The following is a 20267-nucleotide window of genomic DNA, read 5'->3' as shown; positions in this document are numbered from 1 at the left end:
GCTACTAGCCAAGAATCCAAGCCTGAATATCATGGCCTTTTAAATAAAACAAGGCTGAGTCACAGCTACCCCATAAGAATAGCTTCCTCACTCACATTCTGATATCGGTATTCACGTGGAGAGAAAGCATAGATTTGGAGCATTTGCCAACAAACTGTATAGTTCACAGCCACTTTTATTTATGCCCATGGCCCATAGTAAGAAAGCAATTTTGCTAAACTGCTAATATCAGTAGTGATTTCAAAATGTTGAATGCCTTAGTCTCCCACAACATTTTGGAAGGTTTCTCAAAAATTGTGTGTACCCCTAAGAATATGCTGCACATGTGAATGCCATCTGTCCTGGGATTGTGGCCAAAAAGGAAAAAAAAAAAAAAAAGGTGAGATCAGATCTAGAACAACTCCCCAGTAGCCACCCACCCACCATCTCAGAAAACAGAAAAGTAAAGCCAAGAGAGATTATGTGACTTGCCTGATTAATTGATTAATGGCAGAGCTGGCCTCCAACCCAAATGGTACTAGAAGTAGGTCATCCTACTGACTGCCTGTCCTTTGCTTTCACTCACCAAGCTCTCTAAGCCTGTGCTAAAAACCCAGTTCAATATTACTAAAATGCATTTGCCCTCACCAACACCTCCATGAGGTAGGAAAGCCCTGGAACTCTCACAGTGAAGGAGGTGTAGACCTAATTAGTGAAGTGAGTTCAAGTTGGGAGATACCATACTGCAGTGCAGAAGTACTGATGTGCCAAATTCTACCTTGGCACCCCCTGGGTTAGTTTACCACCCTCCCCCAAACCCCAAAGCTCCCAAGAAAGACTCAAGTCCCAACTTCTGTGATGAGCCACATAGAACTCTCTGGCAAATAGCAGACCCCTCCCCTCCAACTCTTCATGCACCAAGAGTCACACTACCCCCTAGCAGCCTTAAGAGGAAAGTATGATTGTCCCTATTCTGTATAAACAAACAGGTTCTGCAAGGTTAAGGAACTTGCTTATATTGCTACAAGTAGCCAGGTTGAGAGGCAGACCAGGTTCTCTGAGGAAGTTCTATGATCTTTTCATAGTCCACACCTGCCTTAACTGCTTTCCTTTAGGCAATCACTTTTGTAAACATATGTACTGACCACCTACGGTGTGCCAAATGCTGTACCAGGCTCTGGGACATAATGGCAAAGAGGCCACAGGGCCTGACCACAAGGAGCTTATGAAAGGGGAAGCACTGAGCTTCAACCCCAGCCCTATCACAGAACAGAACGAACCTGTGTCACATCAGCTAGCATCCTTCCAGGGTCCGGATCAAGTTCTCCCAAAGGGGACCCAGAGCAAACCATGGCTACTGAGTCCAGAACACCTGCAGAGAGAGGCTTTGACTCCAAGAACCCAAACCTCTCCACCTGCATTTTCCAGCAGAACCTGCTTACTCAGAGTCCCTTCCAGCCCAGGCCTGCTTTTCCTTTTCCAAGGAGCCAAAGGGCAGGCAGACATCAGCCAGAGACCTGTGCCAGCCTCTCCCCCCGCCAGGGATCTGGGCAGAGAAGCAGCGAGCATTTGGGTGAAAGAATGGGGTTGGCAGCGTGGGATGTCCCTGCAGTGCCCACTTTGCAATGTCCTGCGGTGGGGTTAGAAAAATAAAGACAGATGGCAGCTGTACCTCCCCATCTGCCAGCACATCAAGGTGGAGCACACAACCCAAAATGAGCAGAGCGATCGCATAAAAAGCTCAAGCCAGCAATGAGTTGCATAATAAGTCCGCCCTGGAACAAGTTTGGGGATATTGGCTTGACTTTTTTCTTTCCTTTTTTTTATGATGATGCTAGCATTTACTGAAATAATGCAGCCCTGTGCTTTTTCTCAATTCTCCAAACTCACGCAGTTACTCAGTAAGTACGTGCTAAATGAATGAAGGTCATGATTGGAAGATAGCTTTTTAATGTCTGGAATTTAAGAAGAAAAGTCACATAGACAAACACAGCTTTCCCCCGTGACTCTACTCTGTTTGGCCAAAGTTAATACAGCTTCCCCTGGCCTCTCCTATCACTGCCCTCGAAAGCGATGGAATGACTGTGATACAAAAAGAGAAAAATGCCTGGAAATAGGGCAAATTTGAGTGAGCTAGAGCAGCAGAACCTTGAGTAGCCCAGGCGGCCTGGGAAAGGGAATGGCTTTAAGGGCCTCAAATCATAAATCCTTCCTCTACCCCACAACATGACATGCCACATATACTGACATGGTTCAGTTTTGTTTGTTTGTTTGTTTGTTTGTTTGTTTTATAGTGGACCCAGAAATAATTAAGTGTACATTCTTCACCTAATGGAAAGTGCTGGGACCACCCTACACAGGTTATCTGTGTCCTCTGGCACCCAAGTTGGGTTTTTTTTTCCTGGCATTTTCTTTCTTTTTTTTTTCTTTTATTAAGATTTTATTTATTTATTTGACAGAGATCACAAGTAGGCAGAGAGGCAGGCAGAGAGAGAGGAGGAAGCAGAGCAGAGAACTTCTCTCCTGCTGAGCAGAGAACCCGATGCGGGGCTCGATCCCAGGACGCTGAGATCATGACCTGAGCCAAAGGCAGAGGCTTTAACCCACTGAGCCACCCAGGTGCCCCTTTTCTGACATTTTCAATGCCAATGTTTCCAATGTCACCCAGGGCAACTGATCAGCACTGCATTAAGAGGAAACCAGCAGGAGTAACTAGATGCTGGACATTAAGGATGGCATGTGATGTGATAAGCACTGGGTATTTTATAAGACATGAATCACCGACCTCTACCTCCTAAACCAGTAATATATGTTAATTAATTGAATTTAAATTTTTTAGAAAATTTTTAAATAAAAAAGAGGAAACCAGCCAGCATGCTGATAGGTCACTGGCCCCAAGGAGCCTGCACTGGCAGCAAACACTCCATTCCATCCAATCAAGTGGTAGAAAAACCAGCGCGGAAGGGAATGCACAGAGGAGTTCTTTCTCCCAGCCTCCTTGTGGAGGCGGGGGCAGCCAAGGGAAGGATAACAAGGTTCCCAAGCAGCCAGCATGTTCCAGGTCACCCCCATGTTCAGGGACCCAGGCTCTCCATGCGTGGGCTAATGTGGGCCCGCTGAGTCCCCAGCCCTCCCCAGTCTGTGTCAAGATGCCTCCTCAAGGTGGGTCGGTGGGAGGTCAGCAGTGCGGTTCCAGCGGGCTGGCCTGAAGAAAAGGGCTCCCTGCCTTCCCTGGCCGCTGAGAGAACTCAAGTGCAAGCTTGAGTGAGGGCTGAGCACTCAGTCGTGACGCCTGTCTGGGCTTCAGCGGTGGTTCTGGGAAATATTTTCCACAGAGGCTGTTTGCCTTCTTCCTTAAGAGGGGCACAGCTCTCTGGCATCAGCAGGTGAAATCTGGCTGGAATGTCTGCCAGGGTAATGAGAGAGTCACAGCCAGCCCTGCACCCAAGTCACGAGGCTTATTTTCATGGTCAGACACAATTCATAAGGATAAGGACAGGCTCTGAGCCACCCATGGGGCGAGAATCTTTCTCTGTGGCCGGCCGCGTGCTCCTGACCTGAGAGCCCAGCCCAGGATGCCAGTGCTCCCTCATCATTTCCCTGCCACCAGCATCACGTGCCCCAGGCTTGCCCTATGTAAGCTCAGCACCCCTTACTTCTCCCCTCTCTGAGTGGCCGGTGTGAGCTCGCCGGTGTGTGCGGAGGGATGCAGGCACTGGCGTACGCAGGGAAGCCTGGGCTCACAAAGCAGACCTGACACGTGGGCTGGAGAGGGTTAGACGCCTCCAGCTCAGTCTGCTCAACCTGCGGCGGACATCAGGGAAGGCCTAAGAGATGTTTCCCAAACCCCTGGAACTCTGGTCTCCAAGATACTAGTGCTAACTCTCCTCAGAAACTACCAGATAAGAAGGAGTGGGCAGATCGAAATGGCATTGACAATCTTTCAGGAACAGAGTCAGAAGGTGCCTATGGAAACATCCAGAAGGGGTGATCCATCTCCTTGTCACTTAGATCCATTTGCCCTCTTGCCTGAACTAAGAATCAGTCAATTTGGGGATGCCTGTCTAGCTTAATCAGTAGAACATGCAACCCTTGATCTTGGAGTCATGAATTCAAGCCCCATGTTGAGCCTAGATCTTACTTTAAAAAAAAAAAAAAAAAAGAACCAGTGAGTTTTGCTATGCACATTAAAGGGTTTTTTGGGGGCACCTGGGTGGCTCAAAGGGTTAAAGCCTCTGCCTTCGGCTGAGGTTGTGATCCCAGGGTCCTGGGATAGAGCCCCGCATTAGGGTCTCTGCTTAGCAGGAAGCGTGCTTCCTCCTCTCTCTGTCTGCCTGCCTTTCTGCCTACTTGTGATCTCTGTCAAATAAATAAGTAAAATCTTTTTAAAAAATAAATAAATAAATGGTTTTATCTAACAGCACACATGTGTAAATTATGTAGCTGTGCACGAAGGAGCAAAGATGACTGGAGAATGTTCTGCCAGCAACACCAAGGCTTCCATTTTGATTTCACTTAGTAGTTAGCCATTTCTGTGATGCTTGCTTCAGTTATGGTTGCTTTTGCAAAAGCACAAAGTAGCTCAGAATACTTGTTATCATCAGGGTTGTGTCTCTAGCCAGAAAATAATCATTAAATAGGGAGTTTGGGAGACTTTTCTCCATCTTAACTCATCTTGGCTTTATGTGATTGGAGAGCCATAGCTCAGCATAATTGCCTTGTGCCAGAGCGCTAGTGTATCAGCAGGAAAAGGAAAAAAAAAAAAAAAAGAAGAAGAAGAAGCTGAAGTGCCAAGGCAAAAGTTAATAAGCAGTATGTGCTAGCCTTACCTATGATGGAAGATAAGGTATCCATTTCAGCCCTGCTGCGACAGTACACACACACACATACACACAGTGAGTATCAAGCCTGGTGACTCTGGGTGGGTCCTCCCAGGCTGAGCAAACCCTCAAGGCAGTCTGAGTCCTTTTCACAAACTGGGGTCCTTCTAGGACTTTCTGCACATATACAAGTTAAGCCAAAGCCATTACCCAGCCTTCGGCCCTTAGTAGGTAGGCACCCTAATCGCATATCCTTATGAGATCTTTTTATTCGGGTTGGAGAGATTTTTACTCATAAAGTAGTATAATTTTTCCCAAGGTAACAAAAAGCATGACTTTAGCATTCTGTTCTATATGCTGGGGTTTTGTAAAATAGGACATCTTTCTTTCTCCCCCCCCCCCCACCCAGGGCTGGGTGGGGGAGTTCTAAGCAACCCATTAGAGAGTATAAAAGTATGGACCCCACCTACAACTAAGACCTTACTGGCAACCCATCAGCCTGGCTCTGCCTTCTCCTCTTCCTGGGTACATCTTGCTCATCACAAACGAGCCAAAGTGTTCTTTGCATCCGTGGTCAGCCTGTCACCTCTGGATGGCAGCAATTCAGTGATTTTATTTGGCTAAGTGAAATAGGTGGGGGACAGATAACATAAAATTACAATGCTTTCTGCTCTTCCCATTAAAGCTTTGGTGGAGTTCAGTTTCTTCCCCCTTTGCTTGAGAAAGAATAAAAATAATATGAGAATCTGTTTTATTTTTATTATTTTTCTGATTACAAAATAACATCTGTTGTGAAACGTTCAAATAATACAGGGTGTAGGAAGTGAGTTTCCCCATAATCATTCCCTACCAGCCCTCTACCAGCCTGCTCCAAGCTCCCCAATAGAGACAGTTTAATGTATCTGCATCCAGATATTTTCTATGCAAATTCTAACTTACAGACTGATTAATATTCATCAAAATGAAATAATAGTATGCTTACTGCTCTGTAATTTGTTCTTTTCAATCAACAGTACTTTTTAGCAGTCTTTTCCAGGCTAATGCATACAGACTACTTCATTATTTTTAATTTTTTTTTTATTTTATTGAGGTGAAATTTACATAATGTAAAATTAACCATTTTAAAGTGAACAATTCAGTGGCATTTAGTAACTCAGAATGTTGTATAACTATCACCCTATTAGTTACTTTTTTCTTTTTAGTGGCTGCATAGCCTTCTACCTCTTTGATGTACTATAATTTATATAACCAGGCTTTTGGCTTTTTCTTACTTTACACTATTTTACACAATGTTGCAGTGTTGCATTGTTGTATATATGTCTTTGCACATTTGTGGAAATGTTACTGTAAATTTTAAAGTCAAAAGTTAAGCCAACTTCAAATGTTGATACTTTTTTTTTTTTTAGAGAGAGAGAAACAAGAGAGCAAGAGGGTGGGGTAGGGGGGAGAGAAAATCTCAAGCCGACTCCCACTGTGCCCAGAACCCAACTTCAGGCTCAATATCATGACCCTGAAATCATGACCTGAGCCAAAATCAAGGGCTAAACACTTAACCAACTGAGCCACCCAGGTGCCCCAAATGTTGATACATTTTGAAAAATTGCCTCCAAAATTGCAGCATCAATGTCCATTTAGGAGCCCTTTTGAAGGGATAACAGTGGAGGGGCACTTGGCAGCCTCAGTGGGTAGAGCACATGACTCAGGTTTGTAAGTTCGAACCCCATGTTGGGTATAGAGATTACTTAAAATCTTAAAAAAGAAAAATTAAATTTTTAAAAAAGTGATAATAGTGAACATACCTGGGGGCTTTTTTCTGTCCCTTCCTTCCATTGTCTCTTATGCCTCAGGTCCAGCCTGTGAGTAGTAGACTAACTTTTTCTGGTTTGGAACCTGTATTAAGTTCCCAAAAGCTGCCATAACAAAACACCACACACTGGGTGACTTCAAATAACTCTCACAGTTCCGGAGGCTAGAAGTCCAAAATCAAGGTGTCAGCAGAGCTCTGCTTTTTCTGAGAGGTCCAGGGGAAAAATTGTTTCTTGTCCTTTCTGCCTCCTGTTGGGGGTAGGGGCCGTGGGGAAGGCTCCCAGCAATCCTCAGAATATTCCTTGGGCTTTCAGCTTCCAATGACCTTCTTTCCTATTTGTGAGTCTGCATAACACCTCTTCTTCTTGGAAGGACACTTGTTTTTGGATTTAGGGCCATTTCGAATCCAGTATGACCATATCTTTACATTTGCAAAAACCTTATTTCCGAATAAGGTCACATTCTGAGGGAAACTCTTCAACACACGGTAGGATAATTATGTAAATTAGGAATTTTAAGGACTCCAAATAGAAAACAACTTATTCCATTTAGGTTAACAAAAGGCACTTTACAGAGTAGCTGAAAATCTTAGCGAATTCTACAATGTATTCCCAGGTTAATGCAGGTTAGTATCTTAACTCAAACTTAATGTATTCCTGGAAGTGTGTAAGTTCGAATTCAATGTAGAAAGGAAGAATGTAGTATGGATACATAATATGACATTTTATTTCTCAGTAAAATTATATTTTCCTAACTGTGATATATGTGAAAAGTTTAAAGATGAAGTTACAGATCTCAAAGGGTCAAACAAAGAATAAGTTAACACGAGACTCCTTTGGTTCTGTTATTGGTCAGGATAAGTAAGGTCATTGCTGCAGGAACAACCTCAAATCTTAGTAGCATAAAGCAACAAACATTTACTCTACTACATTGTCACCCAGGGATCACCACAGGACTCTATTCCAGGACTCAGATTAGGGAAGCAGCTGCTATATAGAGCGTTGCCCAGACTCATGACAGCATTCTAGAGGTTCTCATATCAACAAACGTGACACGTCACTTCTGCTCACAACTGATAGGCTAGATCAGTCGCATGGCCCACCCAACCACAAGAGAATCAGGAAGCCTAACATATTTTGCCAATAACACCAATAACTACTTTATTGGGGGGGGGGGGGGCAAGCAGAGGAGGGGGTGGGGGGGTTAATGGATGTGTATGCATTTATCCTTATCTACTAAGATATTTTCTATTTCTTTCACCAACAGGAAAGTTGACCCCATCCCAGAAATGACCACTCCTGAGAAACTGTACTCCAGTATCATGCAGACTCTGAAGTATCTCAATTCCCACCTGCCAAATGGCAGCCATGTTATTTTATACGGCTTACCAGATGGAACATTTCTCTGGGATAATTTGCACAACAGATATTATCCTCTCGGTATTAGTTTGAAGATACTTTTACTCTTTAACAATATCAGTTTTACATCGTTCAAATATATGTAGTTCAAACCATGTAGGAATACACCTAAAGTGCCACCACAGGGCATAGGTCAGAACTGGTGGAAGGCAAGAGCCCTGAGGTACGCTTCTAAAGGTCAGTATCCAAAGATGGTCAGAACCAGATCCAAAGTCAGAAAGGGCAGAAATTTTTAATGTAAAATTAGGACAACCAAAGGGTAAGAGTTTAATCAGGAAACTCCTTTAAGGAAAAGTGAAACCTAGAATAAGTGGATTGAGCTCCAGTCAGAGGAGGGTTTTTCCAAACCCCAATGGTGAGTGCCCCCTGGTGGCCAGATTCTAAAAAATTCTGTGGACCCTGGTAGCTGTTAAAATTCTACACAACACATCCTCCCATGAGCTTGCTTCCTGCTTCTACACTCTCTTGGAGTCCTTGGCTCTGAAATGCTTCGAAGATCTCCAGAAACTGTCAGTAGCATCTCTAGCATTCGAGATTCTTTCTAAACATTGTAAAAGTAATAGTAATTCACATCAGGAAGGGCTGCCATGCTGATCCTTAAAACAATACTGTTAATCCAATTAACAGTATTTTTGTTAATTCCATGTTATTGGTGAAAAGCCCAAGGCTCCAAATGTTACATGACTTATTGTATGTGTGATCTGGGAGTAGTAGGGCTCTCTCTCTGTTTGGGAGAGAATGTCCTTTCAAAAAATATTTATTATGTGCCAGGCACTGTTCTAGGCACTGCATAACCAAAAGTGAACACAATAATCAAAAATCCCTGCCAACATAGGCTTGTATTGCAGTAGGAGTATGCCAGAGGATGATAAGTATTACTAGATAAATTGAGCAGGAACGGGGTTAGGAAGTGCTGGCCTCAGGCCTCTCTGACAAGCATGTGCATTGAGGGGCCTGGGTTTCCTCCCCTCAGCCCCATGTCAACAACACGTGTGCCAGTCTCATTAAAGAGTCGACCCCTTCCCTGGAATGGCCATAGCCTCCTCCCTAGACCGATCCCTGCTAACGTGTTCTGGAGGTCCAAGCAGTTTCTAATGAGTCAGGTGAGCAATTCAAAGAGAAAACCCTGCAACGCCTTCCTCAGTGTTCACCTTGGGGGTTGGGGGTGATGTGCTTTTCCTTGCATTAATAACTTCTCTGTACCTTTCCAGTCTCCTCTTCTCCTCCTCCCGTAGTCTCTGCTTCAGCCAACCCCCACCACCTCCCTCAGGAAGTTTGGCCCTTCCTAACACATGAAAAGAGCAGGTTCCCTTTAACCAGTTCTCAAAGGACTGTGGTGCCTTCACCAGGGGAACAACAGTAAATCCCCACATTCTAGGCTTCCCACCAATAAGATGGAAGTCATTTTTCCCCTTCAGTTACTTAGTGCACGACAAATATCATTATCATCCCGGCCAAACACTGTCCAACCTCCCAAGAGGAAAGCATATTCCTTCTGTTCCACAGCTTTGACTGTGACCCTTAGAAACAGTATCACGGTCACACAGAGAACATGACTCCTCTCTAGGTTGCCTTAACACAGGAAGGACAGTCACATGAGCCAAGAATGTCTCTTTGAGCCATTGAGGTTGAAAATTTCAGTTCCCCCAACAAATGTTTTCAGATTCCTAGATTTCTCCCATACTAAGAAATGCTTGAGGAAGGGAAGTTAAGGGTAGGACAGGAGAGATGGGCTTCCGGTTTACTCTATCACATCAGTGGGGACAGGACTTTGGGTTTTCTGGCTTCAAATCCCATTTTCTTTCCATGAACTCTGGTTAGACAACTCCATGCTTTCTCTCGGATATGCTGCACAATTCACTTGACTCAACCACAGTAGGTGATAATGACACGGTACAATTTGGAAGGGAGGGAAAGAGGGCGACTGGGGAGACTCACCAGTCACTTTGCTGGATTCTCCAGGCCAGTAGTTCTCACGTCGCCCCTACTCATTATCACAACTGGAGAAGGGGTGCTACTAACATCCAGTGGGTAGAATCCAGACATGCTCCTAAATATCCTGAAATGCACAGGACCGCCCCCCACAACAGAGACTATCAGTAGGGCCAAGGTTGAAAAAACCCTGCTTTAGGCTTGGCCTTGTCCTCAAATGCCCTCTCACCAGCCACTAATCAGGCAGCAGCATTTCACAGCACAAAAGATGAAGAAGGAAAAGGTAGAATGAGTTTGTTCTATATAAACAGACCTGGTTTGGGGTGGGGGGGAGGAGGAGAATCCAATTAGGAACAAAGTTGAAACCATCTAAAATTTGTTTAATGTTTTTAAGTTATTATTCATATCCTAAATTATCCCTGCTGCCTGGTTGCCATGGGAAATAAATTATAAATTCCTCAACGAAGCATCGGTATCCTTCCTAGACAGCCCGGGGAAGTAGGTGGGATTTACCCAGCTTCCTCATTTCTCCCTTGGCTGGCACATAACTCACATAAGATGAGAGGCTTGAGGGGAGGCTGCTGCCCTACATCTCAGCTCCGCTCCTGCTTCAAATCCAGCCTGTCGATCTTCATTCCCATCCGATAGGATAGGCTAGGGTAGAACAGGTTAAAGTCAGGCCAGTCTCAGGGTTTGGCTGCTCTGCCTAGGTTATAGTAGGTCTTGTCTTAATCAATAACCAAACACAGAGTCTGATTCCCAGGGCACTGTGCAAAGGATTGTGTAAGCAAATAAGCAGGATTTTCCATTTATTTCTGTCTTTGCGCCTAGAAACATGGTGACCATGCACTTTAGACTTGACTTTAGCCACCCATTATGGATTAAGGAAGTGGTCGGGAAGCAGAAAGAACCAAACAGAACTCCTGGGTCAGTGATACATTTTTCTGTTGCCTCAGTAGGACAAGGTAGGAACTCACCGAAAAAAAGGTTAAATGCTGTAACGTCGCATCAGCAGGTAGTGGAGGCCCAGGGCAAGAACAGATTCCTAGCTCCCTCCTGCCAAGGAGGAGGGGGTAATAAATCCCTCCTGGCATCTCTTAGCCATGTTTGAGTTACTACCCAATCCAAGTCTGGCTGCCAAGGACTGCAACAGCCCCACAGTCTCTACCAGTAATTAAAATTCCTAGCGAGAATGTATAGTGTTTTTGAGGAATTACCAGAAAATAAGTCTCACACATTAGGATTCTACTTACATAGATCTTTTCAAGCTTGACCAGGGATAAGTGCTCACAGACACAGTCTATGAGAAAGGCAAACTTTTTTTTTTTTAAATTAACATATAATGTATTATTTGCCCCAGGGTACAGGTCTGTGAATCATCAGTCTTACACAATTCACAGCACTCACCATAGCACATACCCTCCCCAGTGTCCATCACCCAACCACCCTCTCCCTCCCTCTCCACCCCTCCACCAACTCTCAGTTTGTTTTCTGAGATTAAGAGTCTCTTACGGTTTGTCTCCCTCCCCAGCCTTCATAATTCCTTTTCCCATTTTTCCCTCCCAACCTGCCATGACCCTCCCCACCTTGCCTCTCAAATTCCTCATATCACAGAGATCATATGATAATTGTCTTTCTCTGTTGACTTATTTCACTTAGCATAATACCCTCTTGTTCCATCCACGTCCTTGCAAATGGCAAGATTTGGGTTTTTGATGACTGCATAATATTCCTATATAGATATATATACACACCACATCTTCTTTATCCATTCATCTGTTGACGGACATCTAGGCTCTTTCCATAGTTTGGCTATTGTGGACATTGCTGCTATAAACGTTCAGGTGCACAGAAAGTCAATCTTTCCATAATTATGTCTGAGAGACCTATTATGTGCTTTGGGGGTAAAGTTGATACTAAAATGGTGTCCTTGTCCTCAAAAAAGAGAGAAAAGATAATTCCACTGGGTAAAATACTGTATAGATCCTATCAGTGAAATCACCTTGTGCCACTGACATTGGCACAAGCCATGGGCATTCTGGGAACTACCTGAAGTTCCCAGAGGACTACAGTCAAAAAGTCCAGGATTGCTGCCACAAATAAGTCTGCATGTAGGCCTTCCTTGAAAGGCCTCTGCCACAGAACATCAACAACTTAATTTTTCCCCAATTACTCCTAAACATGAAACCTAATATATTTTAAAGTACCTTGCAGCATACCTTATTTTATTACTGGCTTACCTCCTGTCTGTGTTCATGTGGTTTTACTCAGGCTTTATACTTGCAGATGGTATTTCATGGAGGTGTGGCTGATCTTTGTTGGTACTAAGCTTTTATCTGAGTTGCAGTCCCACCAGCGTTAATTAAATGCCAAAGACTTTGCCCTAAAGAACTAATAAAGATGTGAACTGCTGCTATAGCTAGTTGGGGAAGAACATGCCCTCTAATCTTCAAGGGGAAATATGGGCAGCCACTGGGCCAGCCCACTGGCTCCCCACTCCTTGTGCCTGTGCATGAACATAAGCGCGCGCACGTGCGTGTGCATACACACACACACACACACACACACATACACTTATAGTGCCTCAGCCTTCATAATTCCAGTCCTCTTGCCCCTGTCCTGGGCAATTGTTGACCAGCTTTCTTCACCAGATTCATTTTCTGACCAGAATGTGGCAGACACTGCTTCTTTATAGGTACAACATGTGGATGAGCTCAATCTTTATACCAAGGCTCCTCGATATGCAAGAATACCATTGAAAAGTAATACCTAAAAGGAAAGAATGAATAACCAACTGACAGTACCAATAGGTGGAGAAAAGCCTAAGAATTATTTTCTCTCCTCCCTTTCTTTAAACTATAAGCCCAGCTGACCTTCCACTGGCCAACTCCAGAGTCACCCTACCTTCCATAGCAGAAATCCCGGAGAGAAGGGAAACCAACTCATTATACCTTTCCCAGTTCCCTCCTAACTGCAGCTAACATGCCCTTATCCTATTCAACAGACCTATCTACTCAACTAAGAATGTTTCCTATAACAACCTTGTCTAATTAGAGCTAGTGCCAGATGAGCAAGAAGATGGGGGGAAAGGGACAGGAATGGAGAGAAGGCTCAGAAGGAGGACACACCTTGTGGTCTCATCCTAAGGTGTGCTGGGACCTCAGCAGTGGGACAGCAGGTAGAGAGGAGTAAGCCAGGATAGACAAGGCTATGACTGGACTTAGCCCTTAGATGGGAGCCCACAGATGAATCCCCAGTATCCAGTAGCAGGACAAACTCTGGTCCCTCTGGATAGCAGAGCAATCCAGCCTTGCTGGTGGGAAGGGAGAAAGTGCAAGAGTGTTCCTTATAGTCAGGCCTTAGGTGACACCACACACAGGTTAAAAAGACTTCAGCCACTGGGCAAGAGAGAGAGGGGCCATTTCTCAGGGAGAGGGGAGTCATCAGGGCCAAGCATGTCAACAGGGCTCCAGCCAAGCTACCTAAGGTTAATTACAAGGCCGCAGCCCAACAAGAACAAACACAACAAAACAAGATGGCAGAGGAAAGCTGCAGCTCAGGGGCAGTGCCAACGGAGACAAGAGCCAAGTCATTGGGACACAGGATGGAGGATGGGAGTGCAGGTATGGAATGTTAGTCAATGCAGCTGGCTAGGCTGAGACAGACACGGACACATACAGAAAGGTAAATTACAAAACACACACACACACACACACATATGCACACATGTGCACATATACAAGAGAGGGAAAGAAGCCCCAGGGGTGGAAAGCAGGATCTTGGAGAAAGATGAGAGCTCAAGGCTTCATGTTGAGCAAAAAATGAAAGCAAAGACAGAAGCCAGTGGCTTGGGATTCATCCAAAATACAAAGATGCAGACACCTTTGAGAACAGAGGAGGCCTGGTGTGTCATTGTGACTTTAATAGCGATAATAACCCTGTGGTTTTCCAGGCTTGGGATTCACTCACCCACACAGAGAGAGAACACATATTTCCTCAATGACAAGAAAATTGAATCTATCTCAGTCTAACTGATCTGATGTATAAGTGAAAAATAAGACTGTGTTCTATCACCTTCAATCTTTCCTTTCACTCCGAGATAGGTCCTATTATTTTCCTTTATTTTTTCAAGTGTGAGAGAAATGTTAATGGATAAGACATCAGTAATTCATCCCTGAGATTTGGGAGGGCCTGGGTTTTGTGTCTCAGCCACACCATGAAAGTCAAATCGCCCCCAGGGGTAGATAGGCTGGGAGGTGAGGGAAGTGGGGAGGTGTGTGAAAAGAAAGAGGAAAATCCGTGGGGACAGATTCTGGGTCTACAACTGATGTTTGGAAATACTCTGGATGAACTCACATATGGCACTTAACACTTCCATTCCTTTTTTTTTTTTTTCAAGTTTTATTTTATTTTTGTAGTCATCTCTATGCCCAGTGTTGGGCTCAAACTCACAACCCTGAGATCAAGAGTGGTGAGCTCTTTCAGCTGTGCAAGCTAGGTGCCCCCACCTTTATTCTTCTGCACCTCTTAACCTAAACCAAAAAATAAATTAGAGCTAGTAATTAGGGCCCAAATAAGATATGCACCGGGCTGTGAAGGGATAGGACATGTTGTCCTCTCCCATCCAACAGCCACCCATGCACGTTTGGAGGCTTTCAGTCTTCCAAACGTCAGGGAAGTGCATGGTCAGAACTTCAGACACCCAGAGTGTCCCAGCAGGTCCTCATCATGGGATAACTGGGCCGATCTGAGTGTTACATAAAGTCACAAAGGAGGGTTTGGCCAATGACCACCTTGAATGCTCTTCGTACCCCGTAGGAACTTGGCATCTCATACCATTGCCAGGACAGAGCAACTGCTCTGCAAGTCCTTTGTTAGTGGGATTCCAGTCTGGGGGGCCTTTGTATCCTTCTACCTGGGGTCCAGATAGGGGCCAAAGCTCTTAGGGCCCCTCCCAGCTCGGTCTGATTTCTAGGGCACCCAGGCCTTCTTCAAGAGGAATAGCTGAATGAAAACTCAGGGCAGGTCCCTGGAAGTGCCACCCTCCTCAGGAAAGACAGGGTCACCCACAAGTGTCCCTAATTGGCTGCTAGATCTGAACAAGTACAACATACCAGTTCTTTGTGTCTTCCAGGCCAGCTCAATAAGGATGTGACCTATGCACATTTCTACTCCTTCCTGAACTGTCTCCAGGTGAGCCCACAATGACTTGTTCCAAGGCCGAATTCCCTGCTACTGGCCTGGTTCCTCTGTAATCAAAGCTGTTTTCTTACTCACAGGTCAGCCCCTGCCACAGCTGGATGTCCTCCAACAAGACGCTCCGGACTCTCACTTCAGAGGTGGGACTGTAATAGCTCCTCTGATACCATCCTTGATCGTTCCTTCCTGTGTTTACTCTGGCATTTCCACTGGGGAGGGGATCTGGGCAGGGGAAGGGCCTCCAAGCTGATGAATAAAAACATCCAACTGCCAGTGTGTTTGAGAAGCCAAGAGCATGTGGGCTGCCCTGTCCCTCTCTTTCTGCCATGCTCTGGGTCTGTGGCTCTGGCGATCTCTCATTCACTGTCTCTGTGACGTGCATTTCTCTCTTGTACACACACATGTATGGACACATGTATACCCTATTTAAAGCTGGTCCTAGGAGTATTTGTAGTCCTAGGCGTATTTGTAGAGGAGTGAGCAAGGTTAGGCGTACAGACGACCGGCATTCGAGGACCAGGTGCTCCGTAACCTTCCTCTCTTCTCTGAGGGGATCCATGGTCCATGTACTTATTTCATGGATGGTGGGTAATCTCTTTGTAAGAGACCTAGAGATTTTTTATTTTTTTTTACAGAAGAAATATATTTCAATTAAAAAAAATTTAGGGAATATAAAAAACCTGAGACACAAAGAATAATAACAAAAATTACCACAAATCCCATCACCCAAGTCAATATGTATGTATGTCTTTCCTATATTACTTTCATAGATACTTGGGGGATTTTTGCCTATACAGTATCAGAGTACACATATTGTTTTGTGCTTTCCAGTGTTCATAAGTGATTCCTCCACATCATGATTTTGTAATCATTTTAAAGCATACAGCATATGAATGTACCACGATTTATTTCACCACTTAGTGTTGGACAGATAGGTTGTTTCCAGTTTTTCGTGATGAAAAATAGCACTACAATGAACCTGTATGTACGCAGATCTGTATTTCTTTCTATACTGTGTCTATTTCCTTTAGACACATTCTTAGAAAAATTATTGGGTCGAAGGGCATGCCACATTTAAGGGTTTGATCCCATTTCCAAATTGCTCTCTAGAAAGGCAAAACAAATTGACATTCTCAGTCACCTCTCTCATGGCAATATTCTATATTATCATGATTATCCATCTTTTATTTGCCAACCCCATGGGAAAGAAGGGTTATCTTATTTCTTTAATTTTCACTGATTGATTCCTAATGAATGTTAACAGTATTGTATGTTCATTAGCTGTTTGTGCATGACTAGAATTTCACAGGCAGCTTCCCTCCGCTGATGGCTCCGAGAGAGGGTGGGGACTCTCCATTTCTTTGTTCTGCCTGAATTGTCTCACTAAAGTCTGGGTTTCATGGATTCTCCCTGTTTCTTTTGTATTCAGAGAGCAAAACAACTCTCCGATACACTGAAAAAAATTGCGGCCAGCCAGAAATTTACGAACTTCGATCTTCTCTACGTGGATTTTGACTTCCAAGAAGGTAAGTTTTGCTTGGAGTCGGTACTGACACAAGACAAGGAGTAGCCACCACAGTTTAGAGCCTGACTGAGCAAAACCTTTATAAGCCAACACAGGCAGTGGATTGGGCAGCGTGATTCCCACACATTCGGGCACACTCACAGCTCTGAGTACTGAAGAAAGATGGACTGTGAGGCCCTTTCGGGGAGGAGGGAAGCTTACCTTCACCTCATTACACCATCAATTTGGAATCCCTGAAGCCACTGTGACCAGTTGGAGAGAGCTCTGGGCCGGGAGCCAGCAGATCAATGGAATCACCTAGATCATTCGTGCCAGTTCACCAATGCTCTGCTTACCTGTGGGCTAAAGATGAGTGTGGCAGGAATGAGGGATAAGGCAGTGCCCCCCCTGTGTGGACACAGAATGACCTTGGGACTCAGCGGCAGTGTAGATTCCCAGCCCCCCACACATGATGTAACTTATCAGAGCCTTTAAGGATGGGATCTTGGATTGGCCGGTGGCCAAGTGTGTCCACTCTCCCAGCTTTCTGGAAAGAACACCGCTCTTTCTTTTCTAGCATTCTGTCAGAATATGGGGGTCATTGAGGAGTGGCCACACAAAAATGGGTGTGATTATCAGAGCTACTGATTTAAACTTTAGGTCTTAACTCTGGAAAATTGTTATTTATTGACTTTAATCCTCCCAGCCTCATTTTCATGGCTAAGCACTTGTTATACAAGAGAAAAGCCTCCTGTTGATTGACTGCCAGCTGAGATGATGCTAATGGAAAGCTTTACAGTGTATGCAAATGATGGAAGAGGTCTCATCCAGAGTTTATCATCTCTCTCTCCCTGCCACCAACAGCCCCAGCCCCAGCAGCTGGAATGAAGCAGATGGCCATCATGAATTATCAAATTTTACCTTAGCTGACACGTACGGCATTGCATACCCTCGTACTTCAGTCCTAAACAGGCTTTCAACAGGACTGATCTCCCTTAACTAGATTTCCTGCCTAGGTGATACATGATTGTCTCCTGGGGAGAGACGTTTTGATAAATAACCTCTCATTAAAATGCAGAGCTAAAGACTCATTAATGAATTCCTGGTGTAAACAAATGCACCACCAAGTGATCTTTGATGATCGTCAACCTTGAATATAGATAAAGTTATTAAAAATATAATAAAGTCGAACATTCACATGGGACTTTTCCTTTTCCGAAGGAAACCCTAGCTCTGTCGTTTATTGTCTCTGGGAATGTAGGCAATTCCCTGAACATGTCTAAATGCTCCTTTCCAAACCTGGAAATGGGGCTACCATATCTACATAACAAATCTTTGTGATGACTATATGGAAAAAATGTGTAATTCCCCTAAATGCTCTGCTTGGTTCATAGCAGGTGCCCAGGAAGGAGTAAGGTCCCCTCGCACCCTTGCTGCTCAACATGTGACTTAGGGCAGGCAGTGCCCCGCCCCCATCTGGGGGCGTTATAAATGCAGACCTCAGGCCCCACCCCTAATTAGGACCTACCTAATTGAAATTTGCATTTCAACATATCCACAGATGACCCGTATGCACGTTACAATTTAATAAATGGGGCTCTGTAATGCTCCAAGTTTAAGGAGTTAGTCATTTGAGTTTTACTAAGTCTTACCATGTTCTGTGGGTGCTGGGAATATCACCATCCAAAAAAAAAAAAAAACAAAAAACAGCCCTTATCCTCACGAAGGATAGGGGAGAAGAGCTTTACCCTTGACCCAGTGCTACCCACTTCCCACTGATGACCTCACAGGCATGAAGGCAGAGGCTCATCGGCCCCTTCTTGTCCTCAAGGCAACAGTAAATGCAGGATAAAAGCCAGAAGTTCAGTGAAATGGAACATTCTAAACCAATTGGCAGTGGGTCATCTTACTGAGAACCCTCCTCCGTATTTGGCCTTACTTGGCAACAATCATCAGCAGTTCAGGGACTTTCCTGAGAGACATTTATTAAAAATAAAACCTGAAGATCCAGGTTGGTAGAGGGCCTTCTTTGCCTTCTCCATATGAAGTTAGGGGCACTGCTCCAGGGAGGACATCCAGGGCCAGCGGGAGGGAGCCGACAGGCAGAGGAAATGGCGGCCCATGATCTGTCCCCCTTGAACAGCCAATACAGAGGAGGCTCATTCACTCCCAGATCCAGCTCCGTGGGTAACCGCCATGCCTGCGAAGCACATGACCCCAGCAATCATGGAGGTACAATGTGCTATTGTAGAAAGAGCCCAGCATTCGGCACCAGAGGGAAATGTGCCCCTATCCCAGCTCAGACACAGAGTGACTGCGTAACCTTGAGTTGATTACAAAGACAGTAATCACTCTGCTTTGCTCTCTTTTGTGTAGGGTAACCATAACTAAGCCAGGGAGCAGGTGGGGTGGGGGGGTAATCCCCAGGGCTGTGTGAGGATTGAAACAACACTGCGATGTAGCGAGAACCCTGTTAGTTGACGTCTCCCCACCACCGCTGTCATCCGTGTGTGCTCGACTACGTTCTCCTAGGGCTTGTCATAGAAGAATAACTGTTGATTCTCTTCCAATGTCCAACCCATCTCCCATGACCAATCATACCTGTGGATGACTTTGAGTCCCCTAAAGGAAGCCATGTGGAAATGTATCTCATTCACACTGTGGTCTTAGGTTAGTTACCAGGCATAAAAACTGCATAGCCACTTATGAAAACTGCAGTCTTTTTTTTTTTTTTAAAGATTTTTACTTATTTATTTGTCAGAGAGAGAAAGAGAGGCAGAACACAAGCAGGGGGAGCGGCAGGCAGAAGGAGAAGCAGGCTCTCCGCTGAGCAAGGAGCTCCATGCGGGGCTTGATCCCAGGATCATGAGCTGAGCCGAAGCACATGCTTAACCTGCTAAACCACCCAGTCGCCCCTGAAACCTGCAGTCTTCAGGTCACATGGAAATCTCCCCTCTCATTTCAGTGCTGTATTTGAGCCGACGACTGCCTCACAAACATCCCCATTTTTCACAGCAAATGGCCTGTTCCACCCCCTCTGACCGAGCAAACTGCCGCTGAGGGCCGCTGTCCCTTGAGGATAGGCACGAGCCTATCTATTCTCCACTCTGACAGCGTCAGTCCCACAGTGAAGGGCTATTGCTCATCTCCAAAGATTCTTTTTGTCTCTTGCTGACTCATCCTCTAACTAGTTATGAGCTAAACAGAGGCAGCAATCTTTTCTCCCTTCAGGAAACCCCAGCTGGAGCAGGTGATACCCTTTTTTCTTTGTCTGTACCGCACCTCCCAAACAGAGGAAGGAAAATGCCACTTGGCTGACAAGGCCGTTTTTACACTGACAGTTTAAATATACCAGCTGCTCTCAGTTTCCAAGACAACTCAATTGGAGTAAACTTGGTTCTTAGTTCTCCCCACGTGTTTGTTTGTAAAACAGCCAATGACTTCCTGGTGCTGACCGGAATTCAGATTTCTTGTTTTAAGTATCTGCTAGTGTTGCTGTTCATCCAGGAGCTTCCGAGTGCTTACGACTCTTCTTCAATGGCTTCTATTGAAAAGCTGGTCATTCGCAGAGCTGCCTTGACTTTACAGATATAGAAAATACGTTATGCA

At 44.9% G+C, this 20267-nt stretch overlaps 1 protein-coding gene across 4 annotated transcripts in view; it reads left to right on the top strand.

The window, feature by feature from the left end:
- Window positions 1–20267, top strand: part of AOAH (acyloxyacyl hydrolase) — a 167379-nt gene that overhangs the window by 135112 nt on the left and 12000 nt on the right. For all 4 annotated transcript variants that reach the window (XM_045062878.1, XM_045062877.1, XM_004741964.3 and 1 more), the window contains 4 exons: window positions 7872–8044; window positions 15090–15148; window positions 15235–15294; window positions 16584–16680. In XM_045062878.1, the coding sequence (XP_044918813.1) occupies window positions 7872–8044; window positions 15090–15148; window positions 15235–15294; window positions 16584–16680 (389 nt within the window). The remainder of the gene's footprint in view (window positions 1–7871; window positions 8045–15089; window positions 15149–15234; window positions 15295–16583; window positions 16681–20267) is intronic.

The sequence above is a fragment of the Mustela putorius genome, unplaced genomic scaffold (assembly GCF_011764305.1).
Source record: "Mustela putorius furo isolate JIRA1106 unplaced genomic scaffold, ASM1176430v1.1 tig00003845_pilon_pilon_pilon, whole genome shotgun sequence".
NCBI classification, from domain to species: Eukaryota; Metazoa; Chordata; class Mammalia; order Carnivora; family Mustelidae; genus Mustela; species Mustela putorius.
The sequence above is the reverse complement of the archived record's forward strand: the minus strand, read 5'-3'. Positions and strand labels throughout refer to the sequence as shown.